The 22,039-nt window shown below is 44.3% G+C and overlaps 3 protein-coding genes across 11 annotated transcripts in view; all 3 read left to right on the forward strand.

The window, feature by feature from the left end:
* The window catches only part of ATP4A (ATPase H+/K+ transporting subunit alpha), a 120,184-nt gene that overhangs the window by 71,165 nt on the left and 26,980 nt on the right, over positions 1-22,039 (forward strand). The window lies entirely within an intron of this gene.
* On the forward strand, positions 1,895-21,816 carry LOC145515764 (uncharacterized). Its single transcript, XM_081517124.1, has 5 exons — positions 1,895-1,989; positions 12,244-12,344; positions 18,047-18,158; positions 20,887-21,144; positions 21,517-21,816. The coding sequence occupies exons 3-5, from the start codon at positions 18,153-18,155 to the stop codon at positions 21,661-21,663; spliced, it is 411 nt and encodes a 136-aa protein (XP_081373250.1). The 5' UTR covers positions 1,895-1,989; positions 12,244-12,344; positions 18,047-18,152; the 3' UTR covers positions 21,664-21,816.
* On the forward strand, positions 7,514-8,449 carry PMIS2 (PMIS2 transmembrane protein). The gene is made up of 2 exons (XM_081517129.1): positions 7,514-7,806; positions 7,995-8,449. Exons 1-2 carry the CDS (start codon positions 7,585-7,587, stop codon positions 8,121-8,123), a joined length of 351 nt encoding a protein of 116 aa, XP_081373255.1. The 5' UTR covers positions 7,514-7,584; the 3' UTR covers positions 8,124-8,449.

The raw sequence follows: 22,039 nt of genomic DNA on the forward strand, positions 1-22,039 counted from the left end.
AAAAGAGGCTCTAGAAGAAAGATCTGCACTCCCATGTTTATTGCAACATTATTCACAATAGCCAAGACATAGAAATAAGAAATAATAAATGTCTGTCAATGGATGTTGCTCAAAAGGACCAAATTTCCATTTAGAAGATGAATAACTTTTGAGGATTTAATGCACAATGCAGTGATCACAAATAATAATATTGTACTACATACTTGAAAGTGGCTAAGAGAGTAGATCTTAAATGTTCACTCCACAAGAAAGAACTGATAATTATCTCTCGTGATGCAATTGTTAGCTACACTACAGTGGTAATAATATTAATACTACAGTATAGAAAGTATATCAAACTAACACACTGTACACTTTAAAATGACACATCTCAGTTATATCTCAGTAAAGCTGGAGGGGAAAGTAGTTGCCAGAGACTATGGGGAGGGGGAAATGAGGATTTACTACTTAAATGGGTACATTTTCATTTGGGATCTGTAACTTCTGAAGTTGAGCAGCAGTGATGGTTGTACAGCAAAGTAAATGCACAAAATGCCACTGGATGTTTCACTTGAAAATGATTAAAATGGCAAATTTTATGTGTGAAAGTGAAAGTCGTTCAGTCCTGTCTGACTCTTTGCGACTCCATGGATTATACAGTCCATGGAATTCTCCAGGCCAGAATAGGGAGTTGGTGGCCTTTCCTTTCCCCAGGGAACCTATTTTCCTATTTGGAACCAGCCTGTTGTTCCATGTCCAGTTCTAACTGTTGCTTCCTGACCTGCATACAGGTTTCTCAAGAGGCAGGTCAGGTGGTCTGGTATTCCCATCTCTTTCAGAATTTTCCACAGTTTATTGTGTTCCACACAGTCAAAGGCTTTGGCATAGTCAATAAAGCAGAAATAGATGTTTTTCTGGAACTCTCTTGCTTTTTCGATGATCCAGTGGATGTTGGCAATTTGATCTCTGGTTCCTCTGCCTTTTCTAAAACCAGCTTGAACATCTGGAAGTTCACGGTTCACGTATTGCTGAAGCCTGGCTTGGAGAATTTTAAGCATTACTTTACTAGCATGTGAGATGAGTGCAATTGTGCAGTAGTTTGAGCATTCTTTGACATTGCCTTTCTTTGGGATTGGTATGAAAACTGATGTTTTCCAATCCTGTGGCCACTGCTGAGTTTTCCAAATTTGCTGGCATATTGAGTGCAGCACTTTCACAGCATCATCTTTCAGGATTTGCAATAGCTCAGCTGGAATTCCATCACCTCCACTAGCTTTATTCATAGTGATGCTTTCTAAGGCCCACTTGACTGCACGTTCCAGGATGTCTGGCTCTAGGTGAGTGATCACACCATCGTGATTATCTGGGTCGTGAAGATCTTTTTTGTACACAGTTCTTCTGTGTATTCTTGCCACCTCTTCTTAATATCTTCTGCTTCTATTAGGTCCATACAATTTCTGTCCTTTACTGTGCCCATCTTTTCATGAAATGTTCCCTTGGTATCTCTGATTTTCTTGAAGAGATCTCTAGTCTTTCCTATTCTGTTGTTTTCCTCTATTTCTTTGCATTGATCACTGAGGAAGGCTTTCTTATCTCTCCTTGCTATTCTTTGGAACTCTGCATTCAAATGGGAATATCTTTCCTTTTCTCCTTTGCTTTTTGCTTCTCTTCTTTTCACAGCTATTTGTAAGGCCTCCTCAGACAGCCATTTTGCTTTTTTGCATTTCTTTTCCATGGCGATGGTCTTGATCCCTGTCTCCTGTACAATGTCATGAACCTACATCCATAGTTCATCAGGCACTCTGTCTATCAGATCTAGTCCCTTAAATCTATTTCTCACTTCCACTGTATAATCATAAGGGATTTGATTTAGGTCATAGAGGTCAGGGGTGGCAGCTGAGAGGAGCTACCCCACGTCCAAGGAGCGGCGGCTGCAGGGGCACAGGAGGGCTGAGAGGAGCTACTCCAAGGTCAGGAGGGGCGGCCATGAGGAGACACCCCTCATCGAAGGTAAGGAGCAGCAGCTGCGCTTTGCTGGAGCAGCCGTGAAGAGATACCCCATGTCCAAAGTAAGAGAAACCCAAGTAAGACGGTAGGTGTTGCGAGAGAGCATCAGAGGGCAGACACACTGAAACCATAATCACAGAAAACTAGCCAATTTAATCACACGGATCACAGCCTTTCATGCAAAGATGGGCTCAGTAAAAGACAGAATGGTGTGGACCTAACAGAAGCAGAAGATATTAAGGAGAAGTGGCAAGAATACACAGAAGAACTATACAAAAAAGATCTTCATGACCCAGATAACCATGATGGTGTAATCACTCACCTAGAGCCAGACATCCTGGAATGTGAAGTCAAGTGGACCTTAGGAAGCATCGCTACAAACAAAGCTAGTGGAGGTTGCTGTGCATACACACTGAGGAAACCAGAATTGAAAGAGACACATGTACCCCAATGTTCATCGCAGCACTGTTTATAATAGCCAGGACATGGAAGCAACCTAGATGTCCATCAGCAGACAAATGGATAAAAAAGCTGTGGTACATATATACAATGGAATATTACTCAGCCATTAAAAAGAATACATTTGAATCAGTTCTAATGAAATGGATGAAACTGGAGCCTATTATACAGAGTGAAGTAAGCCTGAAAGAAAAACACCAATATAGAATACTAACACACATATATGGAATTTAGAAAGATGGTAATGATAACCCTATATGTGAGACAGAAAAAGAGACACAGGTGTATAGAACAGTCTTTTGGACTCTGTGGGAGAAGGCGAGGGTGGGATGGTCTGAGAGAATAGCATTGAAACATCTATATTATCATATGTGAAACAGATTGCCAGTCCAGGTTTGATGCATGAGACAGGGTGCGCAGAGCTGGTGCACTGGGATGACCCAGAGGGATGGGATGGGGAGGGAGGTGGGAGGGGGGTTCAGGATGGGGAACATATGTAAACCCATGGCTGATTCATATCAATGTATGGCAAAAACCGCTACAATATTGTAAAGTAATTAGCCTTCAACTAAAATAAATAAATTTAAAAAAAAGCTAGTGGAGGTGATGGAATTCCAGCTGAGCTATTGCAAATCCTGAAAGATGATGCTGTGAAAGTGCTGCACTCAGTATACCAGCAAATTTGGAAAACTCAGCAGTGGCCACAGGATTGGAAAAAGTCAGTTTTCATTTCAGTCCCAAAGAAAGGCAATACCAAAGAATGCACAAACTACAGCACAATTGCACTCATCTCACACATTAGCAAAGTAATGCTCAAAATTCTCCAAGCCAGGGTTCAATAGTACATGAACCGTGAACTTTCAGATGTTCAAGCTGGATTTAGAAAAGGCAGAGGAACTAGAGATCAAGTTGCCAACATCCACTGGATCATAGAAAAAGCAAGAGAGTTCCAGAAAAACATCTATTTCTGCTTTATTGACTATGCCAAAGCCTTTGATTGTGTGGATCACAACAAACTGTGGAAAATTATTCAAGAGATGGGAATAGCAGACCACTTGACCTGCCTCCTGAGAAATCTGTATGCTGGTCAAGAAGCAACAGTTAGAAGTGGACATGGAACAACAGACTGGTTCCATATCGGGAAAGGAGTATGTCAAGGCTGTATATTGTCACCCTGCTTGTTTAACTCATATGCAGAGTATATAATGAGAAATGCTGGACTGGATGAAGCACAAGCTGGAATCAAGGTTGCCAGAAGAAATATCAATAACCTCAGATATGCAGATGACACCACCCTTATGGCAGAAATCGAAAAAGAACTAAAGAGCCTCTTGATGAAAGTGAAAGAGGAGAGTGAAAAAGTTGGCTTTAAACTCAACATTCAGAAAACTAAGAATGGCATCTGGTCCCATCACTTCATGGCAAATAGATGGGGAAACAGTGGAAACAGTGACAGACTTTATTTGGGGGACTCCAAAATCACTGCAGATGGTGACTGCAGCCATGAAATTAAAAGACACTTGCTTCTTGGAAGAAAAACTATGACCAATCTAGACAGCTTATTAAAAAGCAGAGAGATTACTTTGCCAACAAAGGTGCATCTAGTCAAAGCTATGGTTTTTCCAGTAGTCGTGTATGGATGTGAGAGTTGGACCATAAAGAAAGCTGAGAGCCGAAGAATTGATGCTTTTGAACTGTGGTGTTCAGAGTCCCTTGGACTGCAAGGAGATCCATCCTAAAGGAAATGAGTCCTGAATATTCATTGGAAGGACTGATGCTGAAGCTGGAACTCCAATACTTTGGCCACCTGATGCGAAGAACTGACTCATTGGAAAAGACCCTGATGCTGGGAAAGATTGAGGGCAGGAGGAGAAAGGGATGACAGAAATGAGATGGTTGGATAGCATCATTGACTCAATGGACATGAGTTTGAGTAAACTCCAGGAGTTGGTGATGGACAGCGAGGCCTGGTGGACAGAAAGGAAGCAAGCTCTCACAGTCTCTTCTTATAAGGGCACTAATCCCACCGGGATTATCCCATCCTCATGACCTTATCTAATCCTAATTATGTCCTAAAATTCCTATCTCTAAATTTAATCACACTAGGGGTTAGGGTTTCAACATATCAATTTTGTGGGAAACAACTCCATCCATTGTAATGATCAAACTCCCTACTCATCTCTTTCTTCTTCTTTTAGCCACTGAGTTGTGTCCAACTCTCATGCAACTCCGTGAACTGTAGCCCGCTAGGCTCCTCTGTCCATGGGATTTCCCCAGGCAAGAATACTGGAGTGGGTTGCCATTTCCTTTTCCAATGGATTTTCTCGACCCAAGGATTGAATATGCATCTTCTGCATTGCAGGTGGATACTTTACCACCGAGCCACCTGGGAGGCCCCCCTATTCATTATAGAAATCTAAATTAAAGCAATACAGAGCTATTGTATAACTTCTCACCCACCCAGCACATTGTGTGCTGACAAGAAGACAAATAACAATCCTTTCACACGCTGGAATTGGAAGTGTGACTTAGTGAAGCCTTTGCAGAAGTCATCATAGTATGATGACCACCAAGTCCTTATACTTTGACCCTGCAATCCCACTTCTTGGATCTGTTTTCCAGTGGTACTTGCTCACTTGCACAGAGAACCATGCCCAGGGGTGTTCTTGGCAGGATTGTTTGTGGCAGCCAAAAGATGGAAATCATTTTTATATCCAACTGGAGGGTCCCCAGAGTGAAGTTTGTAATTCCTGATGTGACCCCCAAAGCAGTTATTAAAAGGGAGAGAAAATCAGGATATAGGTTCTCATCTGTGGAGAAGTAACTGGGAGAGGGCATGGGGGTCTTTTGGTCTGGGCCTTGTTTTCAGATGCAGTTTCCATGAGTCTCCCATGTGTGAAAGTGTATACATGTATGATTAGGCATGTTTATGCACTTCCATAAAAATACTTAAAAAAATAGGAGATTCAGTGTACTCTTAATTTCAGTGAGACTCGGATTCCCAAGCCCATCATTTCAACAAGAAATCTAGGTCTCTCGAGGGTTCTTAGGGAGTATTTCTTGGGTGGGAGAGAACTAGTTTTCTCTTCTTAATTCACATATCTGTGAGAAAAGAGGAACCTTGCGTACAGTTCTCCTTCTGACTTGAAAATTCAAAAGCATATCTCTTGTTCACGAAATAAAGGATATCAATTCAAGGATTGTGAAGTCACTTGAAACAAGTATTGTTAAGACACTTGAAATAAGTTAGATGTCTTATCAAAACTGAACACTGAAGTTAAAAATCACAGTCATAGAACATGGTGATAATGTTGCAGTCTGAGTGTCTTAAAGTTTGTTCAGTTTTCTGGGGTTAGATATAAACTTGGATGAGGCCAACTCGTAGTGTGGAACAGAATCCACTTTCCTGCAGCTGCTTATTCTTTTGAGATTGTCTCTGTTATCCTTCTAACAGTTCTTTCACCAGAAAGAAGAAAGGCACACAAGTTCATGCCAGTGCTGGAATCACACCCTCTTCCCTTGTTGCTCAGATGAGAAAGAATTGGCCTGTGATGCAGAGAACCGGGTACAGTCCCTGGGTTGGAAAGATCCCCTGGATAAGGGAATGGCTACCCATTCCAGTATTCTTGCCTGAAGAATCCCATGGATATAGGTGACTGATGGGCTACGGTCAGTGGGGTCGCAAAGAGTCGAACACAACTGAGTGACTAACACTTTCACTTTCCTCTAAAACCAAGGGAACTATTATTATCAGCTAAAACCCAGTGGCATTAGCTTCCATTGATGGTTCTCACCTGAGTTAGTAGTTACTATGGTGTTTGAATGATTGTCAGTTTTCTAATGATGCATAAGAAATTTCCACAAACTTAAGTTTGTTAACTTAGAGTTCTGTGTAGGTCAGAATGTCTGGTGAATGATTGTCAGTTTTCTAATGATGCATAAGAAATTTCCACAAACTTAAGTTTGTTAACTGAGTTCTGTGTAGGTCAGAATGGCTGGGTTCTCTGCTCACCATTTCACAAGGTTAAAATCAAGGTGTTGGCCTGCATTCTCATTTGGATCTAGGACACTCTTCCAAATGAATCATGGTTACGGCAGGATTCAGATCCTTATTGCTGTAAAACTAAAATCCCCATTTCCTTCCTGGCTTTCAGCTGGGGGCCACTCTGAGTTAAAGGTTGCCTGTGCCTGCATTTCTGGCCACATGGTCCTTTCTGAGTTAAAGCCAGCTGGGGAGAGTCTTGCTTGCCTCTAAGCTGCCTCATGCCTGGGAATCTTTGCCAGTAAAATCCAGTCCTTTTAAGGAACTCATCTGATAAGGTTAGACCCTTTGAAGATATTCTCCCTATTTTACCATTAACTGATTGGGGACTTTAATTACAGCTACAAAATCCTCTCACAGCGGCACACAGATTGGTATTTAATGAACAACTAGGAGCAGGTATATGTGTCAAAGAGCAGGAATCTTGGAGTCATCGTAGATTCTGCCTACCACAATGGTGATTTCTTATTTCCATCATTCCATCAATATGTATTAGATGGCATGAAACTCAAGAAAGACCTTCAGTTGTGGCATATGGGATCTAGTTCCCTGACCAGGGATCAAACCCAGGCTGGGAAGTCTTAGCCACTGAACCACCAAGGGAAGCCCCCGCCTAGTTTTCTTATGAGGTTTGTCTACTTCCTCACTCCCACAGCTCTTGGGTGGGGTCTCTGGTACTGGCTCCTGCCCTGACTGCACATAGGCATCTGCAGGAAGGAGGAACCGGAAGCCAGCCTTACGGCTTGCAACTAATTCCTATCAGGGTTGGCGGAGTCAGTGTCCTGACAGAGGATGGAGCACCCTGTGAAAAGTTAAAGAAGCCTGGGAGGCTACTGTCCAGGGTCACAAAGAGTCGGACACGCCTGAAGCGCCTCAGTACGCACCCACCTTCTTGAATCCTGGAGGAACTGAGTAAAGTGGGACCACGCCCCCTCACACGGGCAGCCAATCAGGACCTGCTCTGATTTCCCCTTTGTGAAGTACTGGCCCTTGATGGTCTGGGGTCTGGGTCTTGGGATTCTGGATAGAACAAGGGGACGTGTAGTGGGTTTGGCTCTCTTTTGAAGATACTTGGAGTCTTTTAGGATAGAAAAATCATGGCCTCGCAACCCGACCCAGGTGCGCCACCCCCTGACCCCGCCGCCGGCGCGGTGCCCCCCGCGGCTCCTGGGGCCCCAAAGGAGGCGGGTCAGCCACCAGAGGCTACACAGACGAAAGAAGAATTGTTATTTTATGCCCCGGATTACCTGTGTTTGACTGTCGTGGCCTTAATTTTATTCCCTCCCCTGGGAATACCAGCGTTCGTACTCAGCAGCAAGGTAAACCAGTGCCTAAACCTGGGCCCATCCTGTCCTCTACCTGCCCCCTTGCTGTCCCCTTGCATCTGCTCCTGTCCTGGGATATGGGCAGGGGTTTTCCCTCCTGACGGGAGAGGTGTCTAGCTATTACCCAGGGGTGTGACAAGGCTGGACTCAGAAACCCAAATCTAAAGCTCCCATTCCTACAGACCAGAGAGGCCAACAAGAAAAGCGAATGGGAACAAGCTTATATCAACTCAGCACGAACTGGTTGGCTGGATGTATTCGCCATACTCATCGGCTTAGGCCTCATTTATTACTTAGTTCTATTTATCTGAAGTCCAGACCCAATAGCCAACGGGTTCACCCACCCCAACAGGACCGGCTCACCAAGACACTAACCAGCCAAATCAGACACCATGCAAGAAACCAACAGCTGGATATCCCCTAGCCAGAAAACCTACCAGCCAAGGAGCTCAACATCCAAGCAACCCACTAGCCCAGGAAAACATTACTTTATGCTCTTGGCCTCCAGTTCTGTCATTATCCATCTTGGGGATCTTCACTTTGATGCTCTGGATGCCTTAAGCTCCTTGATACTGGGCTGCTCTTTCAGGAAAATATTTCTTTAAACCAATAAAATTGAAGGGTATGTTCCAGCGTCTCCTGTGTGTACATGTGTGTGTTTCTGAGTCAGTGTCTGTGTTTCTCTGGGGCTATGTGTTTCCCAAATCAGGTGAAAATTAGAATGACCTAATGGTGAAGCACAGAGACATAGAAATCTGGCGGATGTAGGTCAACTTCTGACACTTTAAAAACTGTATATCCTTGAACAAGATGATTTTCTGGAAACTGGTTACTTTGTAAAATAGATATAATAATTGCCAATGTAGAATGATATTTAGAAATTTGAATTAATGTTCTCTAGGTTCATTCAAACTGGAATTCCAGGCTTCCAGTGTCTCAGAGAAAGGAGGGAAAAATAGAAACCTCCTCCAGCTTTTGAGATTTAAAAGCCAAACTCTTAGGAAAGAAAGACCTCAAGAACTAAATAGTGAAATTGCCAGCAGAGCTGATCAGGACTGCCTCTCCCCCAATCCTGAACTGGAAATGGCTGCCTATTTATGGAATAGGGAAGTAGAGAAAGACTTGATGCCAGTATATCCATCAGAAGGCCCCTAATAACATGCATCTCAGGAAGGGGCAGGGTGTCAAAGACCCTGGTTAATACTTGTATTCCCACTTCACATACAAATCCTAGAGAGGCTTTAAGATCTCAAAAAAAATATACTGTGTGGTGTGGAGGTCTAGGAAGAAATGGTCTCAGACAGCCAAGTGGGATATCTCACGTCCCAGCTTGGTGAGGAGGAGTTGGAGGCTTACAGAATGCCAAGTGCCTGAGTGACAATGACTGTCAGGGAAACCAGGGACAACACAATCACCATCAAAAATGAATGGAAACAGAGATCAAGGGTGATCCCATTGACAACATTCAGGGGTTTCTTCTGGGGCCCTAGCTTCACAGACAACCCCAAATGCACACCCAGAAACCTTAGCCTTAGTGGAATTAAGTTTCCACAGTCAAGGGGAATGGGAATTATCAGTAGACATATATTGAATAGCTAGGGGAAAGACCGCTAACTCTTTCTCCATGCCCATCTCCTTTTCTTCTTGGGGACACAACTCAGTCACATTTCCTAGGTTCCCCTATGTGGCCATGAGATTGTCCTTGGCTTCATGGAATGTGATCACAAGTGATGTGTGCTACAAGTGATGGCCTTAACCCATCTCCCGCACAAGCACTCCACCTTTTTCTTCCTCCCTTAGCTGATTGGGCAAATGATACCCCTGGTGATTTGAAGGTCACATGTTATAGAGATAGAAGAGCTCCCATCTGCCTCAGTCCCTGAATCTTAGGGACTACCACCCTAAGATTACCGCCCTAAGATTACTACCGCCCTACCACCTCCCATGATGGGAGCAGAAAATAAACTATGTTGTGCCATGTTATGTATGACCTGCCTATTTCCACAACTTAATCCGCCCTAACCTGCGCAAATGCAGGAAAATAGAATTACATTGCTTAGACATCTGGGGTTACAGCTTTAAATTCATACCCAATAAGAGACTCATCTTGGAAGGTTTATGGAAAATAATGAGTGAAGGAGAGAATGAAAGTGATAGTCTATGGTTAACCTTGACCTTACCTGTTACAATGCTGTTTCTGTTTCTTCTGTGGCCCTGGGTATCTGCACAGACCACACTTGTTTGTGGCATACTGCTCCATGTTATGGGTGTGTCCGGGAAAGGAGATTATAACTGCTTGTTTGTTGTGTTGGTGGCTCTGGATGGTCAGGGTCAGCCATCCCTGTCACTCCCCAGACCAGCCTAAGCTGGGGCTGTCACATTCATCTGCAGAGCCATGTCGAGTCAGGATGGCCTATGTCAGGGTGAACAGCCAAATCCAAAAAAGTCATATGGTGGTATAAAACTTGGAAAGCCAACCAGTCTTCTCTGCTTCAGCTTCCTAACTCCCCCCAACCTGCATTCCACTCTCAGACATTCATCTGGTATTTACCAACATGTAATGTGAAAATGAAAGTTGCTCAGTCGTGTCTGACTCTTTGTGACCCCATGGACTATGCAGTTCATGGAATTCTCCAGGCCAGAATACTGAAGTGGGTAGCCATTCCCTTTTCCAGGGGATCTTCCTAACCCAGGAATTGAACCCGGGTCTCCTGCATTGCAGGTGGATTCTTTACCAGCTGAGCCACCAGGGAACAAACCCCAAATGTCTATTCTTCTATCTTGAGACATCATCAGTTGAATTACTAGAATGAAACACACAGATATAATACCTACCCATTTTTCTCCCCCTTCTACTTCCTGCAGAACGGGACTACTATTTTTATTCAATTTATAGGGATTATATTTCACTAGGCCTGTGTAAGTATGCTCCATTACTGAGCATGGTGGTTCATGGTGATTGAAATTGAAAAAAGTGAAAGTGTTAGTCACTCAGTCATGTCCGACTCTTTGCAACCCCATGGACTGTAGCCCGCCAGGCTCCTCTGTCCATGGAATTCTCCAGACAAGAATACTGGAGTGGGTTGCCATTCCCTTCTCCAGAGGAATCTTCCCAACCCAAGGATCAAACCCACTATCTGAGCCACCAGGGAAGCCCCTTATGGTGATTACATACTCTGAACTAATTTTTGAACTCAACAGCCAAGCAACCCATCTGCCTGGACTCCTTCAGATTTTTTTCTTCTTCCTCTGTCTCCTCCAGTTTTTGCTTCTCTTCTCCCTCTTCCTCCTGCTTCTCTTCACCTTCCTCCTCCTCCTTCCTCTGTTGGTTCTGTTTGCTCAGTTATCTATGTGCTCCTTCATGAGTTGTTCCCAGACTCTCCAGAACTCTGTAACTGCTCTCAACAGAATTCCCCCATGGCCAAATCAGCCAGGTCATTTTTAATTCTCTTTTTCCTTTGGATCCTTAAACCTGTTTCTTTACCTGAGATTTTTAAATTTAATTTTATTTCTTTTTGGCCATGCCACGTGGCAGTACCTTGACATGCAAGATCTTACTTAGCTCCCCATCCAGGGATTGAACCCCCACCCCCTCTTCCCTGCATTGGGAGCTTGGAGTCTTAACCACTGAACTGCCTGGGAAGTCCCATGGAATTTTTTTTTTTGGCACAACTTCCACACAAATATATTCTCACAAAAAAAATCAAGTAATAAAGAGAGTCTGAAGGAGAGGAGAAGCTCATGTTATGGCTGGTCCTGGTATCACTTTCCCCCTCTCGTAGGTTGTTGTTTAGTTGCTCAGTCGTGTCTGACTCTTCAGGACCCTATGGACTGTAGCCTGCCAGATTCCTCTGTCCATGGGATTTCCCAGGCAAGAATACTGGACTGGGTTGCCATTTACTTCTCAAGGGGATCTTCCTGACTCAGGGATCCAACCCCTGTCTCCTGCATTGGAAGGTGGATTCTTTACCACTGGTGATTGCCACCAGGTAATTGCTGACAATATCTTATTGTATGACAATATCTTATTGTATGACAATATTTTATTGTTAACACTTTCAGTTACCTTTATGCATTTCCATGTGCATACGTATTCAAACACCTTGATACCACACTTCTGCTTACCTCTAGATCTTGAAAATGCTTTCATGTTAATACTGAAGATTTTCAACACCGAATGCCCTGCATTCTACTTGTCTATAACTCCCCTCTGTGAACTGATCATGATGATTTCCAATTCCTAGTCCATCTTGTTCCAATAATTCATCTCTGAGGGCATATGTGTTAAGTTCTAAACATTGGGAGGATTAGCTGGGTTTTCAAATTGTGCAAGTAGAAGTGAATTTTAGGAGCCAGCAGATGGCTGAGCCCCAAGAGAGAGTCCTAGGCATATTCATCCCTCGTTTCTGTCCCCCTTCCTCTGTCCCCCAGCAGGAAGAGCCGCACAGAAGGAGGCCGCCTCTCTGAATTGTTATTACTCAGTTCTGGAAGTTTGAAAGCAGTAGGCTGGAGGAGCGAGTGAACTTCCAAAGGTGAGGGTTTACTCCCTAACTCTTCTGTGAACACTAGCAGCCTGGACTGTTGCTGCCGACTTCTAAAGGGACAGCCGATGACTTCCTCAAGGCAACTACGTCGAAGTCAAGAGCAGGATCTGAAAAGCATTCTTCCAGCAACCTAGGCATTCCATCCACAGATTTATACCCAAAGAAATGTGTACATATATTCTAGAACAGTGGGCCAGTTTTGTGGGAGACAATTTTTCCATGAACTTGGGCAAGGGGAGGGGTTGGTTTGGGAATGATTCATGTGCATTATATTTACTGTGCACTTTATTTCTATTATTATTAGATCAGCTTCATTTCAGATCATCAGGTATTAGATCCCAAAGCTTGGGGATCCTTGTGCTAGAATATTCATAGCAACTTTATTCCTAAGAACCCAGACTGGAAACTACCCAAATGCCCATGAACAGAATGCCAGAATACATTGGGTGTGTATTCCCCAGCAAAGAGGATGGTTGCTCCACAACTACACACAACAATGTGGATGAATTTCCCAGACATAAAATTGAGAAAAAGAAGCTTCCTACAGACTGATACTGTAGAAAGTACAAAAGCAGGATAAATTAGTGTTTGGGGAGCAGTGACTGGAAGGAGGCCTGGGGTTAAGAGGTTGAATGCTGGTTACGCACATGAGTTCAGTTGGAGAAGATCTGAGCTGTACCTTTCTGATACGTGCACTTTTCAGTGATGCGTTAGTTGCGCAGTCATATCTGACTCTTTGTGACCCCATGGATGGTAGCCCACCAGGCTCCTCTGTCCACAGAATTTCCCAGGCAAGAATACTGGAGTCGGTAGCCATTCTCTTCTCCAGGAGATATTCCCAACACAGGGATCAAACCTGGGTCCTCCCGCATTGCAGGCAGATTCTTTGATAGGTCTCATGGTAGACCTATCATACTTCAATAAATTGCTTTTAAAACTCAAAGATTACCCTCCAGTGCTTCCACTACATGGAGTGTGGATTCAATCCCTGGTTGGGCAACTAAGATCAAGCATGCCCCATGGTGCAGCCAAAAAGTAAAAAAAAAAAAAGAAGAGAGAACTTGAGATTCCTGGTGGTCCAGTGGCTAAGACTCCTCGCTCCCAATGCAGGGGCCCAGGTTCAATCCCTGGTCAGGGAGTTAGGGCCCACATAATGCAACTAAGAGTTTGCATGCCGCAACCAAAGATCCTGCATACAGCAATGAAGATTGATGATCTTGAGGGCCACAGCTAAGACCTAGTGCACCAGATAAGCAAATAAATAAATAAATACTTTTAAAATGTCAAAGGTTACCTTTAGGAAACAAAAATCACACACACACACACACACACACACACACATGCTCACCTTTCCTTCAATTTATTAAGCCTTCACCCCTCCAGCCACTTTCTGCTCCATACCACCTGTGGCCACCTGTGCACCTTATAAACACTCCACACCAGCTGGAGGCAGCCTTCAGTCTTCCTAGGGTGTCATACTTTTTCTTATTGTTGTTAGTTCCTGGAATCCATGTTTTTCTCTCCCTTTTTGTTTTAGGGGAGAAGTGACAGAGAACATATCTCTCCGATTTAAAAAATAGGAACTCAGGTTACAAATTTCCAGTTTCACCATCAACATGAACCCATTTGTTTTGACTATCTGTACATTCCCTGGTGGCTCAGTTGGTAAAGAATCTGCCTGCCATTGTAGAAGACCCAGGTTCGATCCCTGGGTCTGTACCCTCGAGAAGAAAATTGCAACCTACTCCGTATTCTTTCTTGCTTGGGAAATCCCAAAGGACAGAGGAGCCTGCTGGCTACAGTCTATGGGGTTGCAAAGAATCGGACACAACTGAGCAACTAATACTTTCACAACAACTTTCAAAGCACACACAAACACACCTCAATTGCCACTGTTCTGTCTCCTTTCTATCTCTTATTTTGAGATGTCTTAATTTTTATTGGGTTAGAGTTCCAGGACTTCATATGGTATCATACACGAGTAGTTAGCTTAAATCCTGGATAAAATAAGAAGATTTTGTAATTGGAACACATGAACAATCTTACTAGGGATAATATTTTTGTGTCACTTTCTCAATGGTCTGTAGCCATTTTCTCATGTCCAGGTTCAGTGATGGCAGTAAGTCTGGTGCCAGCCTAATTCTCTCTCCTTTTTAAAAAAAAATTTTTTTTTAGGCCCCATCTCAAGGCTTTCAGGATCTTAGTTCCTCAACCAGGGATTGAACCTGTGCCCTCTGTAGTGGAAGCGTGGAATCCTAACCATTGGACAACCAGGGAATTCCCTGTCTCTCCATTTAAGTAACTGTCTGGGACTTCCTGGGATGTTTGTCTTACTCTTAGAATTCAGGAACTTCACCAGAACAAGCCTAGGAGTGTGTGTGTGTGTGTGTGTGTGTGTGTGTGTGTGTGTGTGTGTGTGTGTGTGTGTGTGTGTGTGTGTGTGTGTGTGTGTGTGTGTGTGTGTGTGTGTGTGTGTGTGTGTGTGTGTGTGTGTGTGTGTGTGTGTGTGTGTGTGTGTGTGTGTGTGTGTGTGTGTGTGTGTGTGTGTATGTGTTGTGCACCGTTCTGTCAGAAACTTTGTGAATTCTTCCCATGAGCAGTATTTTGTCCAGCTTGGGAAAATTATCTCATTTTTACCTTGTTACTTCCTTTCTTTTTCTGAAAATTCCTACCTAATATCTATTAGATCTCCTGGACCTTTTAAATAACTTTTTTGCTTGTGTTGTTGTTTTCTTGTTTTTCTCTGAATTAAATTTTCTATTTAATTATATGGACCAACAAATTGATCATTTATTTCAATTCTTCCCAGGTGGCACTAGTGGTAAAGAACCCACCTGCCAATGCAGGAGACATTAATAGACTCGGGTTCAAATCCCTGGGTAGACAAGATCCCCTGGAGGAGGAAATGGCAACCCATTCCAGTATTCTTGCTTGGAGAATCCCATGGGCAGAGGAGCCTGGTGGGCTACAGTCCATAGCGTTGCAAAGAGTCAGAGACAAGTAAAGCAACTTAGCACGCAGCATGCATGCACTCTATATCAAGTTTAGATTTGCTGAATATTTTAAAATTATTAATATATATAAATTAAATAATTTTAAAAATCATTTAATTTAACTAATGAATTTTGTAGGGTAGCGGTATCAGTTAGAGACCTCTCTCTTTAATAAAGAACTCTTTTCTCTTCCACAAATTCAATGGAAGCCCCTAAGCTAATTAGATGGTCAATTAGAGAACTTCTGAGGTCTCTTGGGAGAATCACAATGTTCTTTTGCAGGCTGCTGGTGGCAGGTTCCTTTCATAGGCTAGAGAGGAGGTTCTTGGGAGCAGCAGGCAACAAACTTTTGCTCCTGAGTACCCATGATGAAGAGAATGGCAAATGTTTCCTTCTGTTTTAGACACAGTGCCAGAATGAGCTTTCTTCTTGTTGTTCAGTAGCTCAGTCGTGTCCGACTCTGTGACCCCACTGAAGCATGCCAGGCTTCCCTGTCATTCACTGTCTCCCGAAGTTTGCTCAAACTCATGTCCATTGAGTCGATGGTGCCATCCAACCATCTCATCCTCTGTTGCCCCCTTCTCCTCCTATCCTCAATCTTTCCCAGCATCAGGGTCTTTTCAAATGAGTCAGTTCTTCACATCAGGTGGCCAAAGTATTGGAGCTTCAGCATCAGCCCTTCCAATGAATATTCAGAGTTGATTTCCTTTAGGATTGACAGGTTTGACTATCTTGCTGTCTAAGGGACGCTCATAGAAAAAGGTGTGAGTCACAAATACACATATACACAAATTGGTTTCACAATTATTGACTGAATATTTGGAATTCATAAAAATTCAAATAAATCTCATAGTAATGTAACCAATGTCATCACTAGGTCAACTGTTAAATTTAGTATTCATAAAAAATGTAGTATCTATTGAATAACAACTTGGATGTCAGACTTCCCCCATTCCAAGAATTCTCTAACATGCAAAATGGTTGCCAACAAATCTTACCCAGGCTTTCCTGGTGGCTCAGTGGTAAAGAATCTGCCTGCCAGTACAGGAGCCACAGGAGACACGGGTTCGATCCCTGGGTCAGGAAGATCCCCTGGAGGAGGGCATGGCCACCCACTCCAGTATTCCTGCTAGGATAATCCCATGGATAGAGGAGCCAGGTGGGCTATATAGTCCATGGGGCTGAAAAGAGCTGGACACAACTGGACATGCATGAAAGGTGGAGTCTTGCTGTATTTAATCTGTTGCTCTGTTGGTGGGGGATGTAAAAAACCTCCCCTATCCTTGGTTTTCCTTAGGTCCAACCTCAGAAATTGGGAGCCCTGCTTCTTTTTCCTCTTCCCCAGGCAATCTGATGAAAGAGGTTGCTACCAGAGGGGACTCTCAAATGGATTTCAGGGCCAGAGGCATAACACCTAGGGGTCTGTTAGAAATGCAAATTCATTGGTCCTATCTCAGACCTGCTAAATCAGTCTCTGGGGATGTAGCTCAGAAAACTGTTTCAAGAAGCCCTCCAGGAGATTCTGATGGCACTCCTTCACTTCTACTGCCCCATCAACTGGCTGGCTGACCTCTCCCACTTCTTAGAGCGAAGCCGAGGAAATTCTTCTAATGGCTGGCAGCCACGCCCTTTCCCAAAGCACCACTCCCTTCCTCAAGGACATTGGCCACTAGTCTCTAAGTACCCCTTCTCACCTCTTCTTCTGCCACTCCCTTTAGGGTTCCCTCTACTCCCTCCATTGCTCCACTGACACCTCCCCAACCATGTGCTCTAGGCAGGGTGGAGGGGATACATTCAAGACCCATCTTCTAGAGTCTGCAGCCAAGAACCAATAGGAAATATGCTGAGAGAGCCCTGCCAAGGAGTATCAATCAGCATTTAAAATTCAAGAAGGGCTGGATGTTGTTCCATATTTTTAAGGAGAGAATTTGAGGGTCCTTGTGAAATTTATTCAATCAAGACTTTTTGAGAGAGTTCTGGACAGTCTGCATCTCTTTCAAGACTTGTCATTGCCCAAGACCTTGCCCCCCCCATATATATCCCAAATCCACACCCCAAATCCTTTTCCTAAAGTCTCTACTCCCTGCAAGTCTTCTGTTCTAATCTTAGGAATTTCAGGGTGGGGATCATCCCTGCTGTAGTCTTCAAGGACCCCCACCCTCCTACCCTGCATTTGACTTTATAAAATCACATCACTCTCCCATCACCACTGACTGAAAAATAACAGGAAGAATAACTGGGCTAGAGCTGAACGTTTTTCTGTGTGAGCCAACTGGCTGAGAATATATGGAATCTGGAGAAACTTCCTCCTCATCATATATATATTTTTTCATCTTTCACTGCTGGTCTGGCAAAGCCAAGGGGAACATCAGATAGAGACCCTCCAACCAAGAAACTTTATAGACAAAGAACACCTCAGGCAACAGACCCCACAGGCAAAGGACTCTCCAGTGAAGAGAATCTCCAGGCAAGATTCCCACCAACCGATAGACTGTTGAGCCAATCGTATCCACTGCTCACCCAAAGGGGATCACCACAAAGGAGTGGATTTAACTGCTTTTATTCCTTCTAGCTCCTTTCAATGGGGATTTTATTGTGGAAGAAATCTTGAAAACTTTAGAAATTGTAGGAAGGACCTGCTGGTTTGTGGAATAGGTTTGCGTAAGGGAGAGAAAAATGCATGTATTTTTCATGTAGGTGAGTTTGTGACCGTGCTTGGCTTTGACTGTACATTCGCAAGACTGCGTGTGGGCTCAGTTTTGATGACATGTGACATTGTCTGGAACTGTGAAGGCAAGGGGGTATGGAGGTGAGTCTGATTCCTAACACTGCCCTACTCACCCCTCACCTCCAGTGGCCACCCTACCAGGCAACAAGGGTCAATGACTTCCCAGGAGGCACAGGGAGCCCATCAACCTCTCTCTCTCTCTCTCTCTCTCACACACACACACACACACACACACACACACACTTTTGTAGTCAAGCATAGCTTGTTCTCTCCTGACATTCCCAAGACATTGTCTATTTCAGAAATATCTCGGACATGCCCAGAGCCCACACAGTCTGGGCTTTTCTTCTTTCTCTTTCCAGGCACAAGGTCTTCAGGCTCTGTGCCCATAAGAAGATCAGGAACCTACTGTGTCCCACTGTCCATTCTGCTTAGGGTATCCAAAGAACCTCAAAAATGTATATCCCCATGACAGGTTCCCACAGTACTTAGAATAAAATCTTATTTGTTCAATCTACAAGCCTATAAAATTCTACCCATGTCCTTGGCACTGAGGATTTGGATGGCAATATGTCTTGATTTATGTGTGCTTGTCTATAAATAATTCCTAGTAAGTATTTTCAACTTGAAGACTCAATGTCTTTCTTTGATTAAGGTGAAACTATTCTGTTATCCTTTCCCACTGTTTTTGGACCTAAAACCCCAAGCTGAAGAGCCTCTGTACTTCCAAAACCCAAAGAATCTCCTAAAGACAAAGTCCAGAGTTCAAAGCGAAGCTCTTAGAGGGTCCTTGGCACTTGCACCCTTTCTCATTCATTCCTCTAGTCTGGTGTTTCTCAAACTTTAACTTGCATACGAATTGCATGGAGGGTGTTTTAAAACACAGATTTCAGGCACCACCAGGGTTTCATACTCAGAAAGTCTGGGGGTGGGCAAGAATTTGCTTTTTAATGAGATTTCCAGGTGATGTTGGCTCTGCTAGTCAGATGACCATGCTTTGAAAACCACTGTTTAGGTCCAATTCTTCCCCTTGAGTTTCCATCTCCTGGCTTTCTCTATTAGGGCTGATCATTCTCTGAGGTCCTGCCACACTCTGCCTATTCAGAGTGTGAATAGTGCCTATTCAGAGTGTTCTGCCTGCCCTATTGGTCCTGTGTCATGCTTTACTGACAGCCCCCACCCTCTGCATCTCTTCCATCCTATGACATTATGGGCTGTCACTGGAAGGCTGTCACTCTCAGCCATAGCTTTGGTCCCATCCCCAAAGTTCTCCCAGAGCAAACATCATGAAGGCACATTTCCCTTCCGTCATCACAGACCAGGAAAGCTAACAAGTACAAGTGGGTCACAGATGAGACCTTTTCAATATGGGTCACTCTGCTGAATATGGAATCATGAGGGTTCTCATCCTCTTACAATTTTCTCAGCTTTATTTTCTGATGGCCTGGAAAAGCCAAGAAAAACACTCAACCAAAGAATCTCCAAGCCAAGGAACCACCAACAGAGGCATTCTTCAATCATTCAGCCTCTGTTCTAGGGGATGAGTGCAGGCACTTCACTTTCTTGCGCCAGCGCCACACACAAGGCTGTTAATTCAAAGGAAGCCATCAAAGTAAAAAACTCTAAGCAGAACTTGCTGGCTTGCAGACTGTGTGTGTGTTTGAATATGCACAGTTGTGTGTGCTGTTTATGCATCTTGATCTATCACTGAGTCCAACTACATGGCCCTTATTTCTGCTCCTATTCTTACCAACCTCCTTCCCACCCCAGGACCTTTGTATTAATACTTGCTGTTCCCCCTGCCTGAAACTCTTTCCTCCAAATATTCTACGGAATGGCTCTTTTGTACTTCAGGTCTCAGCTTAGATGTTCCTTCTCAGAGGGACGTTTTTTCTGCCTATTCAACCCCACCCTGCAGTCCCTTGTGGGCCCTGAGGGTCCCTCTCCCTCCCCGTTCTAGTTATTCCTTGTAGCTCTTAATCCTCCAGTAAATCGTTTAATCTATTTGTTTGGGTGTTTTTTTCCCTTCTCTCCCAGCGATTGTAAATTCCAGGAAAGCCATGGTCTTGTCTGCCTTAGTAACTACACGGTCCTCAGTGCCTAGCCTAAGTCTAGTAGTGTTCATTAGGCTCCTCGTAGGCATATCAGTTGGCCCTTTGCTGTCAGATTCAATCTGGAAGTAAGACCCACACACTCTATGTTGAACCAATCAGGAATTCAAGTTGGGAACGACAACGTAAAGGGCGAATACCTAGTCCGGTTTTTCACCGAATCAATTAAGAAGTCAAGAAGAAAGGGGATTGGCTAGGTAACACTACTTACATACCCTGAACCAATCAGAAGCCGGGTCTGAGCACCGGCGGCACATCTATACGGGAGCAGTCAATCATAATGCAGTGGTGGTCAGCTGGGAAACCGCCCAGTAACTCAAATCCCCAAGACTGTCAGGTGAAGGGAAGTCCCAGACACGTTAACTAGGTTTGTGATGGGTTATCAGAAAATTTAAGTGTGTATATGTGGAGGATGTTGGGAGAATTAAGCGGAGGAAAGTAGTTAGAGGGAGATACGGAGCGGGTAACGGGGCAGGATACAGAGAGGAGTTATCCAAGGATAGAGGAGGGTCGAATCGTGCTATAGGGCCATGGAAACTGTTCTATAGCTACATATATGGTATGATGGCTTCTGGTTTGGTGTGCTGTCCCCTAGTTTGGGGCAGTGTCTGTTTTCAGGGCCTTTCTAGGTAGCGGGATTGGTTCGGGACAGTCTTCATTTCTTGGGAACTCAGATATCGCATTTCCCTTGTCTACAGATTGCACTTGCTCAGTGTCTCCTCCTCTGGCCAAGGTCCATGGCTACTGAGACTCACCCCAAGGACCTAAAGTCCAAGACTGCTCCAGTGCTGCAGGTTATCCCACTGCAGCAGGTCTACCCGCTGCAGAAGGTCTACCTGATGCAGCCAGTCATCCTGGTGCCCTTGAATCCCCCAGAGAAGGATTATTTGTTTCTCTCCATCACTTCCTTCTTCTTCATTCTGCTGGCACTCCCGGCCCTCTTGTTCTCCTTCAAGGTGGGCACCACCCAGCTACCACCAATTCCTGTTGCCCCCAGATCTGCCTTCTCTGTCCCATTCCACCTCCCTGCTCCTCCCTAACAATCCCCTTTTTCCTCCTGGGGGATTTACTCCTATTTCACCATGTAGCTGCCCTGTTCCTTCCCAGGAGTGCCCTCTCTGCTCCCCACTCCTGTGTTCTGCCCAGACTCACACCCTCATCCTGGCTCCCTTCTTTCTTCCTTTTTCCACTGAGGGGCTGACCTCTGCACTTTCCACCCTCACACCACTGTTACTAGTCTTTCACACCCCACCTCTCCCCAGGGATGCCCTTCCTTCATCTCCTTTCTCCTTGGAAACACTGCCACCAGCTTGCCTTCATCCCCACAGACCCGCGAAGCCAACATCCTTGGGGACCAGAGGAAAGCACAGAGAAATTCCAGACTGGCCTTGGGCTTTAGCATCTCAAGCATCCTGGTGGGCTCCACTCTCATTATTTCCTCTGTTGTTGTCAGAGTCATGAAGCAGCGAGAATGAGATCATCCTGAAAGCTCAGCTCCCTCAGAAAGTTATGAACTGTACCTCATGGATCCTTTTGGAGCCTTTGAACTTGAACATCAGTAACCTACCTATACTGGGGGAAAGTTCCCCACCATTGGATTTTTGACAGCAGTAAAGTTTATGAGGAAGTTTCTGCTTTCCTTTTATCTTCTGTATGTATGTGTATGTTCACACATGTTCTCATTCCCCTGCATGTCCACTTCAGAGTTCCATGGGGCTTATTTACATATTCAGTGAATATGCAAATCATTTATTGGGCAACCACTCTACTGTGCCAGGCAGCTTTAGGCCTTAGTGATTCAGTGCTGATTCAAGAAATGAGGGATCTACTTCCATAGAACTTGCTCTATTT

The sequence above is a fragment of the Giraffa tippelskirchi genome, chromosome 7 (assembly GCF_054371585.1).
Source record: "Giraffa tippelskirchi isolate mGirTip1 chromosome 7, T2T-mGirTip1v1.2.pri, whole genome shotgun sequence".
NCBI classification, from domain to species: Eukaryota; Metazoa; Chordata; class Mammalia; order Artiodactyla; family Giraffidae; genus Giraffa; species Giraffa tippelskirchi.